Below are 15,271 nucleotides of genomic sequence, written 5' to 3'. Positions count from 1 at the left end.
GGGCCTGTTCTTATTAAGTTATAGAGGGCCTGATATGATTGATGGGTACATTTACGCTACAAGGCTGCTGCTTCTGAAGATGTGAGCAAGCCCCTGTGTTGACAGAATCCATAGTATTTCCTGACACAGCTTTTTCTCAAAAATGTGTTTACCCTACATTTAACACGGTGACCATTCAGGTAGTCGTCTTAGCTGAAATATTATTTTATACAAAAAATACCCACACCAGGCCCACACAAGAAGGTTCAGGGATTGGCCCGATGAGTCTAGAGGAGTAGGGGGGCTGACTGACTTCTCTGTAACCCAAAGGACACAGGAAGTCACACAGCTCAAAACAGATCAGGCCTGAAACAGGACGCTCTCGATGCCTGATGAAATGTCAAAGGGTCTAAATGTAAACGGGTGCAACAATGTAAACACAAGGTTCCACGTAATCAAAGTGTTTCCACCTGCAGTGACAGAGCCATCAGTTCTGGTCATGCCAGTCATTACCTCACAGTCTTCTGGTGCTCAGAGGGTAACCTTAGAGAGGCCAAAGCTTGACTTGGGCTGACTTTGGAGGAAGGAAGGAGCAGGAACAGAGGGGCATTTTCCTCTACCTCACCTCAGAATGTAAACAGTGAAACAGTGTGCAGACCTACAGGTTCCTTTTACCCAGAACAAGTTGGGAGAGACAAGGGTTTGATCTTGTTTGCAAAGGTTCAGCCCCCAAACCAAGAGGGCCCTGAACCCTCCTCCAGAGGCTCTGTTAAAGTGAAGGCCTGCTGCACCTCTCTATGTAGCCCTGCCCTATCACGTTCTCATTATCACAGAGCTGTCCTTATGGCCAACATATTAGTCCCTCACCTCAATATGCAATTCAGGTGGTGGTGCTAGAGGATGATCTTTCCAATCATCCTCTCACTCTCTTCTTCACTCTTATAAGTCAACATGGCAAAACAATTACCTGATAGCAAACCAGCAATGAGCATGACAAAGTGAGTGACGTCTGGGAACCCAACACCTTATGAAACGATGCCCGACGTCTCGTAACATTTTTACACACGACAGCATGACTGCTCTCCTGAGGGGCTCGTCTGAACGCTAATCCATAAGGCTCACTGCTGCAGCAGGCAGAGGAGGAGCACGGAGACAAGACCGTGCTAATGAGAGCCAGATCTGCTCTGGTAGCTTAGCGCCTGACTGCATGCTCAGACACAGACAGCAGGACAGAAAGCAGTCCATCAAGCCGTCCCAGAGAGCCGCTCTCAGGCTTCTGAGACAACAAGGTGGGGCAGGACACGAGGGTTCTGGGAGTCTGGCATGTTACTACAGCTTGGGGTGCCAAAGAGAGTTTGGTCCTCTCTTCAATCTCAACAACAGCCAATCCTCATGGCTGTTTTTTGTGTTTGCTCTGGTGCTGGAAGAAGTCTGTGGCTCAGAAACCCACGTACTGCTAGTATATCAGTGGCCCCCAAGCATTTTGGCTTGCAATCCTTTAGAATGATGAAATGAGTACTTTTGACCTGTTGCCACCAGCTGTGGGATATGACCACACACCACCAAAGCCTTTTTGTTTGTCCATGACTTTGGTCTAACTATTGCATTATTTGCCACAAAATATTGTACAAACATTCATGGGCGTCCTATTATAAAGACTATTACTTAGGCAATTCCCTGATCTGTCTGTAGTGCCATGACAAGCTTTTCATTTTGAGCAAGTTGTAAACAACTGCTGGATGGACTGCTGTTAAATTTGGTACATTTCCCAGACAGGTTGAATTTGAATAACTTCTAGTGTCATCTATATGAGCAAACAGTCTTCTATCAATCCTTGTTAGCAAAGGAGAATATGTTTTTGTTGTTTAAACACAGCATTTGTTCAACAGTATGGACTTCATGAGACAATCAAGTATGACTGCATTGGAAATGGTAATGAGTGAATTGAGAGTGGGGTCATAGACCAGAAATGACAAGTTGATAAGGAGTCAGACATCTGCGACACCTAGAGCTAAGGAGGTCGTTAATGTACTAAATACTTGTAATTGGAGATGCAGATAACTTACAGAGACAGTGATGTGAGTAAATGAGAGTTACAGGCAGCAGAAAGGTGTGGGCAGAAGTGAGGAAATTTGAAGAAATATTCAGCATTCATACCAATGACACTGAGCTCTTGATTCTCAAATGCATGTCCAATGTATTAGCACATAAAAAAAAATTTCAAAACTGAGTCAAATTGGCCCACTGGGAGTTGAAAACTGGGGAACCTTCTTGTTCATGCAGACATTTTGGATTGTGAAAAGTTCACATAAACGGATTAAGTATCCGGGCTGCACAGTGGCTTGGTGGTTAGCACTTTCGCCTTGTAGCTTGAAGATCCCCGGTTCATGTATTTATATACTAAGATTGCATACCATACTTAGTATATAAATACTCTTTCTTAGACAGTTCATGTCCCCACCTTCCCAGGATCTTTCTGCATGGAGTTTGCATGTTCTCCCTGTGCATGTGTGGGCTTCCTCCAGGTACTCCTGCTTCCTCCCACAGTCCAAAGACACGCTGAGGTTAACTGGGAACTCTAAATTGTCCGTAGGTGTGAATGTGAGTGTGATTGTTTGTCTCTGTATGTAGCCCTGTGATAGACTGGTGACCTGTCCAGGGTGTCCCCTGCCTTCGCCTTAAGTCAGCTGGGATAGACTCCAGCGCCCCCGCGATCCTAACAAGGATTAAGCGGTCACTCCAGTCATACCAGCCAAGCAGTTTATCAAATACTGTCCATATATGTGATGATGCTAATTATTTTAATTAGGCAAATTGCCCAACAAATACATGTTAAAATCCAGCAGCGCCTAAATTCTTACATCACAATGTACATTACCAGAATAAATCTTTAGGGTACTCATCAATCTTGTGATTACACTGCTGGCAAGTAGACTGTAAAAGCTGCACTAAATTATATTTCTAAAATGACCAAATACAATTTTTCTATTTTAAAAACACTATGAGGTTTTGAAACTTTTTTTTAAAGTGACTATTCACACTACTTCTCACAATGTGGCAATAAAAGTGGAATGTGAATCAACCAACTCTACAAATTATTATAAAAAATACAGAAACTGTCAGCTCAGCTCCTACAGTACTTGTTTTTCCAGTGTAGGCATAAGGAAGCAACAGTGCTGCAGCTCAGCACATGGTTGGACCACATGAAGGCATTAATGCGCTGTAGGCCTCCGTTGTTGTGTTTGACTGAGACATATTTCCAGACAGCTGCCCGGACTGCGGCAAGAGATGAGGGATCTGCTGCAAGGGAAGAGTCCTCGGTTTAGCTGCCAACCCCAACCCTTTCATAATGGCCCAGGAATTATGCACATCCCAGTTAGAGCAGTGATAGAGCGAGTTATGGCTGTGGTGGTGTTTCCTGAGATGTTGGCCAAAAAGATGATTTAGATGGATCACACGTCTGGGGTCTGAGGGTTCCTCGGACACTGTTTAAACACGTCTTTATTCTGAGGACAGAGGAATGTGAAGGGCGCTGAGTGAAAAACCCATCACCTAACAGTGACATTTCTAACATGGCAATGATGACAGCAGAGTTATTGGTCATCTCTGTTGAAGACTTGGACATCGATGCAATTATAAAAAGGCTTATTCTTCATGGCTCTTTAAGCAGCAGATGTCAGCAGCTGTGGAGTTTGCGTTGCCACAGGCAGAATCCACTCTATTCACTTAAAAAAGAATTTTATTTAGTTTAATACACAGGGCGGTTTTGTAATGAAGTATGTTTACATTCAGCTTTACAATTCATACAGGAATTATCCCAACAAATTCCTAAAATAAACACAATTTACAAGGTATACTTGTTTCAACATATTTCTGAACACAAAAAAAGACAGCTATACCAGTTCAATAAGTAAAAGCCTACTTCAGTTTTGTTTTACATTAAATTCAAATGGCAAGCTTGAATGCAAAGCTTTATTTTTAGCTAAATATAAGTTAAAGTGTTTAATAGTAAATAGCCTCTGATGGTTATTCACTGGACAGACAAACACAAAAGAATGGCACGCAGATTTCCCATGCAATTAAAAAGATGTTTAAAAAAAAAAAAAGTCTACATGTGAGAAGACATGCTTGAATCCATGTCACTTTCACCATCCCTGCAAAGAGATTAAACACTCAGGACTACGTTTCCCAGAATACACACCAGCACTCGGATACTACAAACATGGTCAGAGGTCAGGGGTACAGTACATTTATAACTGTTTCTCAGACACTAACACAGAGATGGGAGCACTGTAAAATCCATTAGCAATGTGCAGCACACAGCTTTTTCTTTGATTTTCCAATTTCAGTGGAAACACCCTTATGACTCACTGCCCTGTTTAATATTGAACACTTTTCCTTTGTCTCTGTCCAGTCAAAGGGATCTATATGAAGGACTGTAGCAGTGCTTGTGATATTACTGATATTATCTGTCTGAGTGAACGAGTGCCAGTAGGTCGCACTCCATTAAAGCAACTTGTTACAAAAAAGGCGTGCAGTTATAAGAGGTTCCCTCTTCTTTAGCACCCAGTGGAAAGCCTGCTGGTGCCAGTCTCTTTGATTTATGCACTCTTCAAAACACAGCAAAGGTTTGAAGTCCAAGTCAATAAAAGAAACAAAAAAAATATCCCAAACACTTGGAAAGAAATCAGACAGTTGTGTAGACAATAGACACATGACCCAAGCCTTTGACTGAGTGGTGAGATGGAACACGAGAAGGCTTGGCTTGATAAGCTTCTCCATAAGCAGCATAATATTCCTAGAGCCTGTGCTTGGGGGGGACAGGACGAAGAACAGGACAGAGCAGAGGGAGAAACGTCTGCCCTGCATGGATACAGATGTGCTTGCTAAGGCAAAGTGCTCCGAGGACAAAAAGCATGCTGGAGACACAAAGGAACCATGGTCAACATTTTCCATTCTCATTATCATACTTCAGAGATTTAGCCATATGTCTGACTAACTTTGGCTTAAACTTTTGGACGAATTTGAATGCAATGCTACGACCAAATCAAATGAGTATCAAGTGAGAACGGTTAATATTTTGACCAAGGTCCTGAAACTGCAAAAAAACTGTAACTCAAAACAAAACAGAAGAGAGAAACACTCACTCAAATTCCATTAAGAGGAAGGCTGAGCTGTACTTGCATTTTAGCGCAGCATTGTTATTAGAAAGTGTGCAAAAGTAGTGTCTGTGTGAACACAGAGTGTGTGGACGGTCCATCCTTTCAGCTCAGCGGAAGGGAGACAGTCGGACATCCACTGCCTTCATGTCTGAGGGGGGAGCTCAGCTCAGGACGGCACACAGTGGGAGGGGCGCTGTTCTTTCAAGGATGTGTGTGTGTGTGCATGCTTGGCAAGGTATTCATGTGTATGTTTGAGCATGTGTGTGTGTGAATGTAGATGAGCATGTTGTTTAGACCAGGGAGCAGTAGCCACCACAGGTTCCACCTCCTGCGTCTTCGTCAGTGAGCTGAACAGCTCGGCCGTGGTTCTCGCTCTGCCATAAGCCGGGAGTCTGGATGATCTTCTCCACCAGCTCCTCAAATGCACACTGAACACCATCCCTCGTCTTTGCACTCGCCTCTGAGAGAACAGAGTGTAGACGGAGAAATGAAGGAGAAAAAAGAGTGAAGTGACAGGGACAGAAAAGGAAAAACAAGAATTGAGAAAGTCAAGAAAAAGATGAAAGGGTTTAGAGTGGAGAGAAGGGTGTGTAGAGAAGGAAGACAGAAAGGGTGGAGACAAGAAGATGAAATACAGATATGAAAACTGTTAATGTCTGCGTCTTGATGTCATCATCTGCAGGGCCACCATACGGCAGCAGCGACTGGTGGAAAATGTCTCAACAATAACTGTCAACTCCAGACACTAATAGTGGACCTTAGGCGGTTATTAGGGGATATAGTCAACACCCGCTGCACAACATGATAACTTCCAGAAACATCACAACAGTCAGAACTGCAGGAGAAGAAATAAATCTTATTTAGAAAACCATATCAGAATTAATATAGTAGGAAATCACTTGGAAAATGAAGAGATAAGCTTGAAATGTTTGCATTCCAACAAGCATTTTTAAAATATCATTTTTCAATACTTGACAAAGACTAAAACTAGATGTTTAATTTGTAGTGCAAGGCGACTCTTTTAGATGCTTCTTCACTGATATATTTCAAAGATAAAGTAGTGGGGAAAAAAGAAGAGCACACTGAAGATGATATATTAAGCCTGTTTTATAAATAGATCTATTCAAGCATTCCTCAGCAACTATGATAGTTATTTCAAAAGCTGTTTCCTCTGTGTAACAGTCTGCTGTAACTCATGTGCCCAGCAGGTCTTAGTAGAAATGGGGAATCCTCTTAACTTACCTATAAAAAGCATGGAATGTTTTCTTGCAAACTTCAGCCCTTCGGCCCTGTCTAGCTCGTGGTTTTCCTAAAACAAAGGAGAGGTAATGGCTTATTTGAGGTCTGCTGGGCGGAGCTGTCAGCTACTGTGGTCATCAAAGGGCAGAGAGGGAAAAGTGATTTTCACAGACAAAGAACAGGACACAATAAATTCATAATACTGTACTTAGTGGGCATTTTTATCCCCACTGACTTATTCTGGTATCCTGGTAAAGAACCAGCTGCCAAAAATACGAAAGTGCCACTGGTATTCAGTTCAGTAATTTGTCAACTAGGTGTAAGTTGACTTTTAAAAACATTATTTCTGGCAATTTATATCCCTGTTCTGCATGGTATGTTGCTCTATAATGCATCTTTTTGCACCTGAAGATACAGAGAAACTGTTTTAAAAATTAAATAAAAGCTTTTTAAAAAACCAAGGCAAAATGTACTGAAGCTGATTTTAAAAATCTTAATGTGTTGCTGATCTTTACTCAAACAGCCCGTAGCCAGTTTGTACACAACTGTAAACCCACTCACCTTGTCAATTTTATTTCCCACAAGCATTTTTACGAGGTCATTCCTTGTACAGTATGTCTCGAGCTCATTGAGCCAGTTGTCAAGCTTGGTAAAGGTCTCTCGTCGTGTGACATCATACACTGGGGAAACAAAATAAACGAAACATGCTTAGAATCAGGTGTTGACCAATATGTGGTCTTCAAGACGAGTACTGATTATTGGTAATCAAGGAGATAACTGGTATTTGTATTTACGTTTGCAGTTATAATTAAAAGCTTGGGGTCAAAATTTAGACAAAAACCCCAGAATAAAACTTTGCTAAAATTCCTTTTTTAAAACTGTCTATCAACCTTTCAGTGTTGAGAGAATATTACTTGGGATGTGTAACCATACTACAGATAGCGCTGTGGGCAGGAGATTACTCGAGGGGCTAAAGTGGCACATTCTAATATTTAGATATTTTATAGTGAATGGGTTAAGAAAACAACACCTACAATTGGAAAAATGCTGAATATCAGATTCATAATTGGCAAAGTTGATAACTTGTCTATCTCACCAAAGCAAACATGTACCCTGATTGTACATTTACAAACTACTTAACTGTATTATTCGGTTTTCTGAATCCATGATACAATTGTATTATTTTCCATGATCGGAAAAATTTTATCAACATAATAATATGTCTTGCAGTAATGAAATCTTTCACACAGGACCAAGTAGAACACACAAGTGTCTTCAAAACTAATGAAGTCAAGTAGTACAGAGTGAAGAAGTCTTGAGTTTCACAACACATTTGATTGCTTTATTAATGAAAAGGACAGACCACCGACTTCTTTCAACTTCTGATAAAAACTAAAAACACAACAAACTAAGACAAAATTACTAATTAACATTAATAACAATAATTAAAATTAAATAGCTGACAAAAAAATTGGCCCTAAGTTCATGATCCCACCGATACAGCAAAGACGCCTTCTGTTTCTATATATCATTAGTGTGGTCAAAAACCATGGACTGCAGAGGAAGTCTGTTTTAGAGGTTTAACTTACTTCCTCTGTATATGTGTGTGTACACATGCTGTACATACATGCCCATATGAGGAGTCTGACTTCAGGGTATAAACTGACTTCCAGAGAGAGTGTGTGCATATGCGTGGGTCACAGGATGAAAAGTCATCACTCTCTTTACAACAGGAGCCTGACTGTAAAGTTAAGAGGGCGCGCACACACACGCACACACACACACACACACACACACATATACACAGGTGCTTGAGCAATGATGGTGTCAATGGCTTTGCTTACCCAGGATGACTCCCTGGGCACCACGGTAGTAACTCGGCGTCAGCGTACGGAAGCGCTCCTGTCCTGCAGTGTCCTGCAAAACACACACAGCTCAGCACCGCTGGACACACAAGACAAAGTAGTGGCTCAAACAGAAGGAAAACCAGGGCACATGGACATGAACACAACAACACACTCCTCTGTGCTCCTTAAGGCACACCTGGGCAGAAATGGTGTTGCATAAGCGCCATCTACTGGATAGATGCGAGAATAGCAAAACCAGAGTCTTGGAGGTGTTTGATAGTTAATCGTGGCTCTGACTGACAGACAGGAGTTGCTTGTTTGTTTAAATGAGTGTTACTGAAGTATTGGAATGATAACTGAATTTGTAACTTACCCATATTGCCAGCTTTGCCTTGTTGCCATCCACAGAAATAGTCTTCACTTTGAAGTCAACACCTAGACAAAGAGAAGTCAGTCTGTCACTCAAACTGGGATGGTTACCTCATCCTTCTCCAGTCCCAGTATGATGACTCTTACAGGTTTGGCCAAGAATATTGCCAAGAATATTATATCATGGCGACAGACTATAATTATTGATGATGAATTGTCAAAACACACGTACCACCACACAATGCCTCTGAACTTCTGGTAACCCAGGCTACTCAGACTGGCATTATGCCCATCCAATGTCCTGTACTTAAATTATGGTGTGACTGTGCATTCATATCCACCACAAAAGGGACAGTGTAGTCTACTGTCCTAAACTGAAACCAATACAGGTCTGTATTAAAAAATCAAAACCCACCACCACCTGTGAAATGGCTAAGAGACCAATGATTCACCCCTAAAGATCCCTGCCAGGTCCCAAAGGAACAGACATTTACATGAAAATAACAATGTTGTCCCCCTTAGCCTCAGCAAGTAAATCTCCTCTATTGCCTTTGTGCAGTGTCTTGGTGTGCAGAGCGTGCAGTGTCTGGATGACATATTGGCCTGACTTTTTGCATCCACTGACAGATTTACCAGGGAAATGTACACTTGTGACGGGCTTGTTTTTACATCTGGGACTGGGGAGGAGCGTTAAGTTCAGAGCCAAAACAGAAGAGAGACAGAGGAGGAGAAAGGGGACATGCAGACAGGCTGAGGATATATGACATACAGCATGTGTACCCCACACACAAAAATATACACTCTGTTCACACAGTCAATCACAACAACTACAACTTCCTCGAGTCCAGCAGGGTTTCTCAGATACTGCTTCCAGATGCATGTGGAAATGAGTTTGCGCTAAACATTTAGCTGAAACCTGGACCAGTCTCTCCTGTTCTAATTCACTACAAATTCAGACATGCCTTTCCCAAGGAACATACAGTGAAGCATCTGTTTGTAATATCACAAGACAACAAGATGATACTAATGCTCGAAGTCAAGGCTGGGCTGATCTCTGCAGGCCAGCTCGTTTGAGGCAGACCCGTAAGCAGCCCTCATCGTATGATATAAATACACTGGGGCATTACAACACATTCTATTAAAGCCAAATGGTAAGAGTTACAGTTAGCAGGAGAAATGATTTGTCAGTGTTACGCGTTATTGTCTTTCTTTCACTTTTTGCAATGATATTACCATGAAGTAACTAGGTGCTGTGAAGTTTTCAAAGTACCGTGACAGCTAACCTGCACACCTGTCTGCCGATTATCTTTACAAACAATGGTGCAGTGGCCAGTTCTTGATTATTTAATACCTTTAGGCCAAAGGGTCAGCTTTCTGTCAGAAAAAGTAATACAACCACAGATGAAGTGCTTCAGGTGATGAGGATGAAATGCTTTGAGACTGAATCTTAACAGACTTGAGTCAAAGAGGTAAAACTGAATCAAGTAAAGACATCTGTTTGGCAAAGAATCCCAGCTGGCCAAGTAAAACAGTAGCAGTCCTTGCCTCGACCTTGACAAAACAAAGTGTTTTCACTGTTGAAACCTCTCATGGAATCTGTGTTTTTGGTTGTTTTAACAAAGGCAGCCTTGTGAGCTATATGCACTTCACGAAGACACATAAATCAGAGTCAGAAAAGTAGCTACAGCTTTAATACCACAGCAGGTGCGTCCTTGATGTATCAAATGATTTGTACTATTAAAATAAGCTGATATCATTTGCAGACTGACCAGAATTTGGAGAAACCTCTACTTGTAAAATAAAGTACCATTAAATTCACAACAAAGATGGATAGTGTGGCCTGCTGCAGAGTTTTTTCACACTCCTCAAAATCAATCGAAGAGCGCTATGGCTGTGATGGTGTGTAGTGACGTAGTGACTGCTACTTTTAGCTTGCAAAGGTTCATACCTTCTATTAGCAGAACTTCCTCACAGGCCACATGTCTATGTGGTGACCTCAGCTTGACTTTCATTCCAATATAAAAAATGCTTGACTTTTAATTTGTTTGAAATTATTTGCTGTAAATACTGGGAGTGCAACAAACACATGAAGCCAGCCTAGTGACTGAGCCAGTGCTGGTCCTGGAGCACATAACAAAGGATCTGTCACTTTGGGGTTTGGTGATAAGGACCATGCACAGCATCTAATTCTCTCTACAGCAGCTGTAGTTTCCAGTTCTTAAAAACTCCAATTCCATACAATCTTTTGGACAGCACAAATATTCTCACTGACCTAATGAGCTGACGTCCTGGACAGTGGTGGTGTTGTGTTTTTTGGGCAACATATTAGGAACCCCTACAATCTCATTAATGAAGATATAGTTCAATTAATACCTCTCCTGTATTCTTAACCCAAACCAAACTATGTGAAGACAGAATTTAAGGCTGAAATGTTGTATTGGATCACATTAGATTGTACAGGTGTATGTAGCAAAGCAGCCACGGAATGGACTATTTGTTCATATGCATTGCAATTTAAACTGCACTTGCACTTGAAATAATCCTTACCATGTTCATTCCTGCACATCTGGATATCATTAGTAGCCAATGAGCTAATATGTTTAATATAAGCTAGTAAGTTTCCTACTACACCACCAAGTGACTTTCGTGAGTAAATGAGCTGCTCATATGAGGTGTGATCAAGAAGTTCAAAGATTGTGTTTCCAAAAAGCTAAGCGTGTACCTGATTTAAATTTGGTCCCTGTCAGCTTCAAAGTGTTCTCCTTGTGCAGTGACACACCGCTCATTGCACTCCTGCCACACTCCGTAAAAGTCTCACTCTGTAGACGCATCAAGTGCCACTTTGACGTGCCACGGATCTCTCCAGCACGTTTCAAAACAGTGACTCTTCAACTTGAATTTCATTTTGGGGAAGAGGAAGAAGTCAAAGGGAGCCGAATCTGGCAATTAGAGTGGGTAGGGAGCCAGTATTGTGTTGGCACAGCCAGCAAACTTGTGTGTTCTTAACAGGTTGTGAGCGGGTGTGCACTGGCATGACGGCATGTGCAATAGTTTGGGTCATTAGCACTGAATATTCTCCCTCAGATGCCTCAGGATGTTACAGTCGAAGTCAGCACTGACAGTCTGATCGTGGAGGAAGAAGTCTTCATGCACAGCCATGACAACGTCAAACAAAACGAGGAACATGCTCTTGGTAGCTTTGTTGACCTCATGCTCCTTCCTTAGTCTTGGAGACTGTGGGTTCTTCCACTGTGAAGACAGCTGTTTGGTCTCTGGGTCACAGCTGCAGACTCAAACCTGTCACCAGTGATGAGCCTCAACATCAAGGCTGAGACATTTCAACAAAGATTTTGATGTTTGCTCTTCGCAAAAGTTTAAAACCTTTAAGTGGTCACAATGGAACCTCCAGAGAGCATTCCAACTGAGGCAGGAGCGTTGGGAACAGTGTATCACTGCACAGAAAGACTGCTTTGAAGGGGATAATGGTGAAATTTAAAACAACTACGGCGTTTCCTTTTCATAGGCACAGACTCTGCACTCCTTCATCGCACCTTGTAACTCCTCAAATTCAAGATCTTCCCTGTTACTAAACTTCCCAGGGCCTAAGTAACCATTCACTAACATTAAAGTTTGTGGCTACTTTTGACTTTACTGATGATAATATTCTAGCTGTCACCATTTCTTAATTTACAATGCGAAATTTTACTGTTCATAAACTTACCTCACGTGTTTTACTCACCTATTGTTGCTGATTGTTCTGGGTCAAATGTGTCATCGGTGAATCTTAAGAGGAGACTGTTGACAGGAAAAGAGAAATAAGAAAATTAGGTCTCTTGAATCATTTCCACAGACAACTGAGTGGCATTTTTCAGCAATTCTACTCCACAAAATATGAGCAAGCTTTTGGTCTGAGATCAGGTTTCCCGTTGCCCTACTCACATAACCTGTCTAGCAGCACCACACATGTATAATTCTGTATCTCTGTCTTTCTATTGATTCTTTCCTTTGTCCTTTGCTTGCATTACACATACAAGCTCCAGATGATATCACCACTAGACTGTTGTCAGGAGGGCAGGGGTTGCTTCTTAATCAAGTGCAAAGGTCCTAATTATGCTACTGACTGTAGGTATAAGCTCACTCCTTTCCCTTGACTTGAACACAATTCCCGTATTTTTCCTCACGGGTCGTCAGGAGGGATGTTGGAGCAGTGACTGTTTATTGTTTGAAATCCATATAGTCGATGAGCTATGCCTGGAGACAGCCAAGTTAGAAATGTATTCTATATAGGTCATATGTTCAGGTAAGATGAAACGTGTGTGTTCCCTGTCAGGCAGATATCTTCCTGATGATCTGAAGGCCTTTGCAGATTGCAGGAAAACAAACTGAATATCTGTATGCAATTCTGAAATAATCTAATCAATGTACCTACTTGATGATACCAAAGCTGGCTCAGGATAATTCAAATGATGACATTTTAAACTAATCACAGTCAGCATTTGTTTATTGTATTAAGCAAAAGCCTATTTAATAATAATAGAAAATTGCTTTGTGGAAACCTTGGCCTGAATGCACTTGTTTTTCTGTTTTCTGGAGATACAAGCAAACATATGTTTGTGCTATGATGTTGACTTATATTCAGTCCCTTCACTGTACTCAGGGACTCAACATAGAGCAGACATCACAGTCAACAAAGTACCAGCAGCAAATGTCACACACACCAGCTCAATAAATGATCCCTATATATTGCTTTAGGAAGGACCAACTAAGAAAAGAAACAATCTCTACCAATGCTTTGGACATTATGGCTAACTATCTCAAATGCAAAGAGCACTGATTTGTGCATGCATTTTAAGATGGTTTACAACCTTGTGGGACAAAGCATTGACATTTAATCCCTTGTAGATCATGCTGATGTTCAGTCATGTAATTACTATACAAATATCTCTACATCCTTCAGTTATTTTGAAAACGTCAATCCTGATCACCAGCCTTCAATGAAAGATGATTTCTTTTGGCAAGATGGTTCACTTGTCGAAGAGCTTGCAACAAAGCTTGGGGCTGCTCATTATCTATGTACCGAGCCATGGCTCTGAAAGGCACGCTGTACTCGACACCATAGTTTGCGATGTGATGGTTGATGTCTCAGGCTGGCCATCAGGATTCTTTCATGCAGTCTGGACCACAGCTATGTAGACCAGCAAACCTGACCAAGCTCTATTTTGGCAGTGGCACACACTATAAGCTTACACACTAATGGTGGTAAAAAAACATTATACTCTGATTGGAATATTAGACTAATTTGGTGTTGTTAACAAAAACCTCTGATTACTTCATATTGGCAAAAGGAATTGTATAACTTAGAGCCTTTAAAAGTCCATCTACAGAGGGCACGCTTACTTGAGCACGACCTCTTAAATTAATCTACTCTATGTACAGATATTTTGTGTTGTGCTCGTAACGATGGGGAATCCGATGGTACAAATTCAGTAGCTGCAACTAGAAAGCGAGAAAGCTTCTTGCTTATCCTTCAAATTATCGACACCCAATACAGTGAGTGTTGCTACTCTCCGTATGGCCACATACAGCTGGATTATATAATGTCCAGTGCAGTAAACTGAGCTCTATTGCAACATCTTCAACCAGCTATGTCATACGTGAACAAAGATGATGTCACACACAGCTACTGTCAGCTAGCTAAGGTTAGCTGGATAATTAGCACACTAAAGGCTGTTTTCTATTTTACCCAGGCAGTTTATCCTGCTGTCTAAAAACGAATACACCAACCACTGCTGAGTCGTCTGCGTTATTTTAAAACACAACAGGGTCTTTATTCTCACACTGCTTGCTTCGCCGCTAACGCTAGCTGGCTAACGTTAGCAGTGAGCCACGACATCATTTTCTTGGAGATAACTTCAGCTTACCTGGACTTCCCAACGCCGCTTTCTCCTATTATCAGTATTTTCAGCGTCGTTAGTATATCGTCTTCCATTTTCCCTTAACGGTGAGCTGTGTCACTCTGGATAAATGGCTAGAAGACACTGTTTAAAACGACGTTGTTCAACTTGCACTCCTGTTTACAGCTCGCAGCACAGATCGTTGTCTCGTCAGGATGTCTCACTCCAACTAAATCCGGTACGACTTGTTGGCACTTCCGATGGGAAAATGTCCAAGAAGCTTATCTTAGGGATGACTTAATACAAGGACACACTGTTGTAACATGTTGAAATCATATGCGTATTCACATAACGTATTAATTCAATGTGCATTCTATCACTACTACTATGCTTAAAATTAATTTTCTAATTATTACAATCATTTTGTTTTCCAAACAGACACACCGCCAAAAACATTCTCCAAGTTTATTATGGTATCTATACAAACACACTGCATTTACAGTTTTGAACTGAGAAATGTTTCTGACATCATCATAAACTGGAATAATGCACATATATTATTCATCATATTAAAATGCGGGGGAAAAAAACACTATCTTAAAGTGATGGAAAATAACTACTCCATGTATTTAGTAATTCTAACGTCTTGTTTAAGAATGTGACCCAATAATTATCTATAAAAATAAAACCTTCAGATGAATCCAAATCTTGCAGCGAGAGTACTGATGAGAACCAGCGAGAGAGATCATTGGCTTCCCATAAAATCCAGAACAGAATTTAA

General features: G+C 41.3%; 1 protein-coding gene across 1 annotated transcript; it reads right to left on the bottom strand.

Moving 5' to 3' along the window:
- Positions 1–3,700: 3,700 nt before the first annotated feature.
- Positions 3,701–14,720, bottom strand: LOC111563534 (ras-related protein Rab-18). Its single transcript, XM_023262643.3, has 7 exons — positions 14,518–14,720; positions 12,336–12,391; positions 8,601–8,662; positions 8,225–8,297; positions 6,942–7,060; positions 6,384–6,450; positions 3,701–5,601 (listed from the first exon to the last, which is right to left on the bottom strand). The coding sequence occupies exons 1-7, from the start codon at positions 14,583–14,585 to the stop codon at positions 5,432–5,434; spliced, it is 615 nt and encodes a 204-aa protein (XP_023118411.1). The 5' UTR covers positions 14,586–14,720; the 3' UTR covers positions 3,701–5,431.
- Between the last annotated feature and the right edge of the window lie 551 nt (positions 14,721–15,271).

Source organism: Amphiprion ocellaris, chromosome 22 (genome assembly GCF_022539595.1).
Source record: "Amphiprion ocellaris isolate individual 3 ecotype Okinawa chromosome 22, ASM2253959v1, whole genome shotgun sequence".
NCBI lineage: Eukaryota > Metazoa > Chordata > Actinopteri > Pomacentridae > Amphiprion > Amphiprion ocellaris.
The sequence above is the reverse complement of the archived record's forward strand: the minus strand, read 5'-3'. Positions and strand labels throughout refer to the sequence as shown.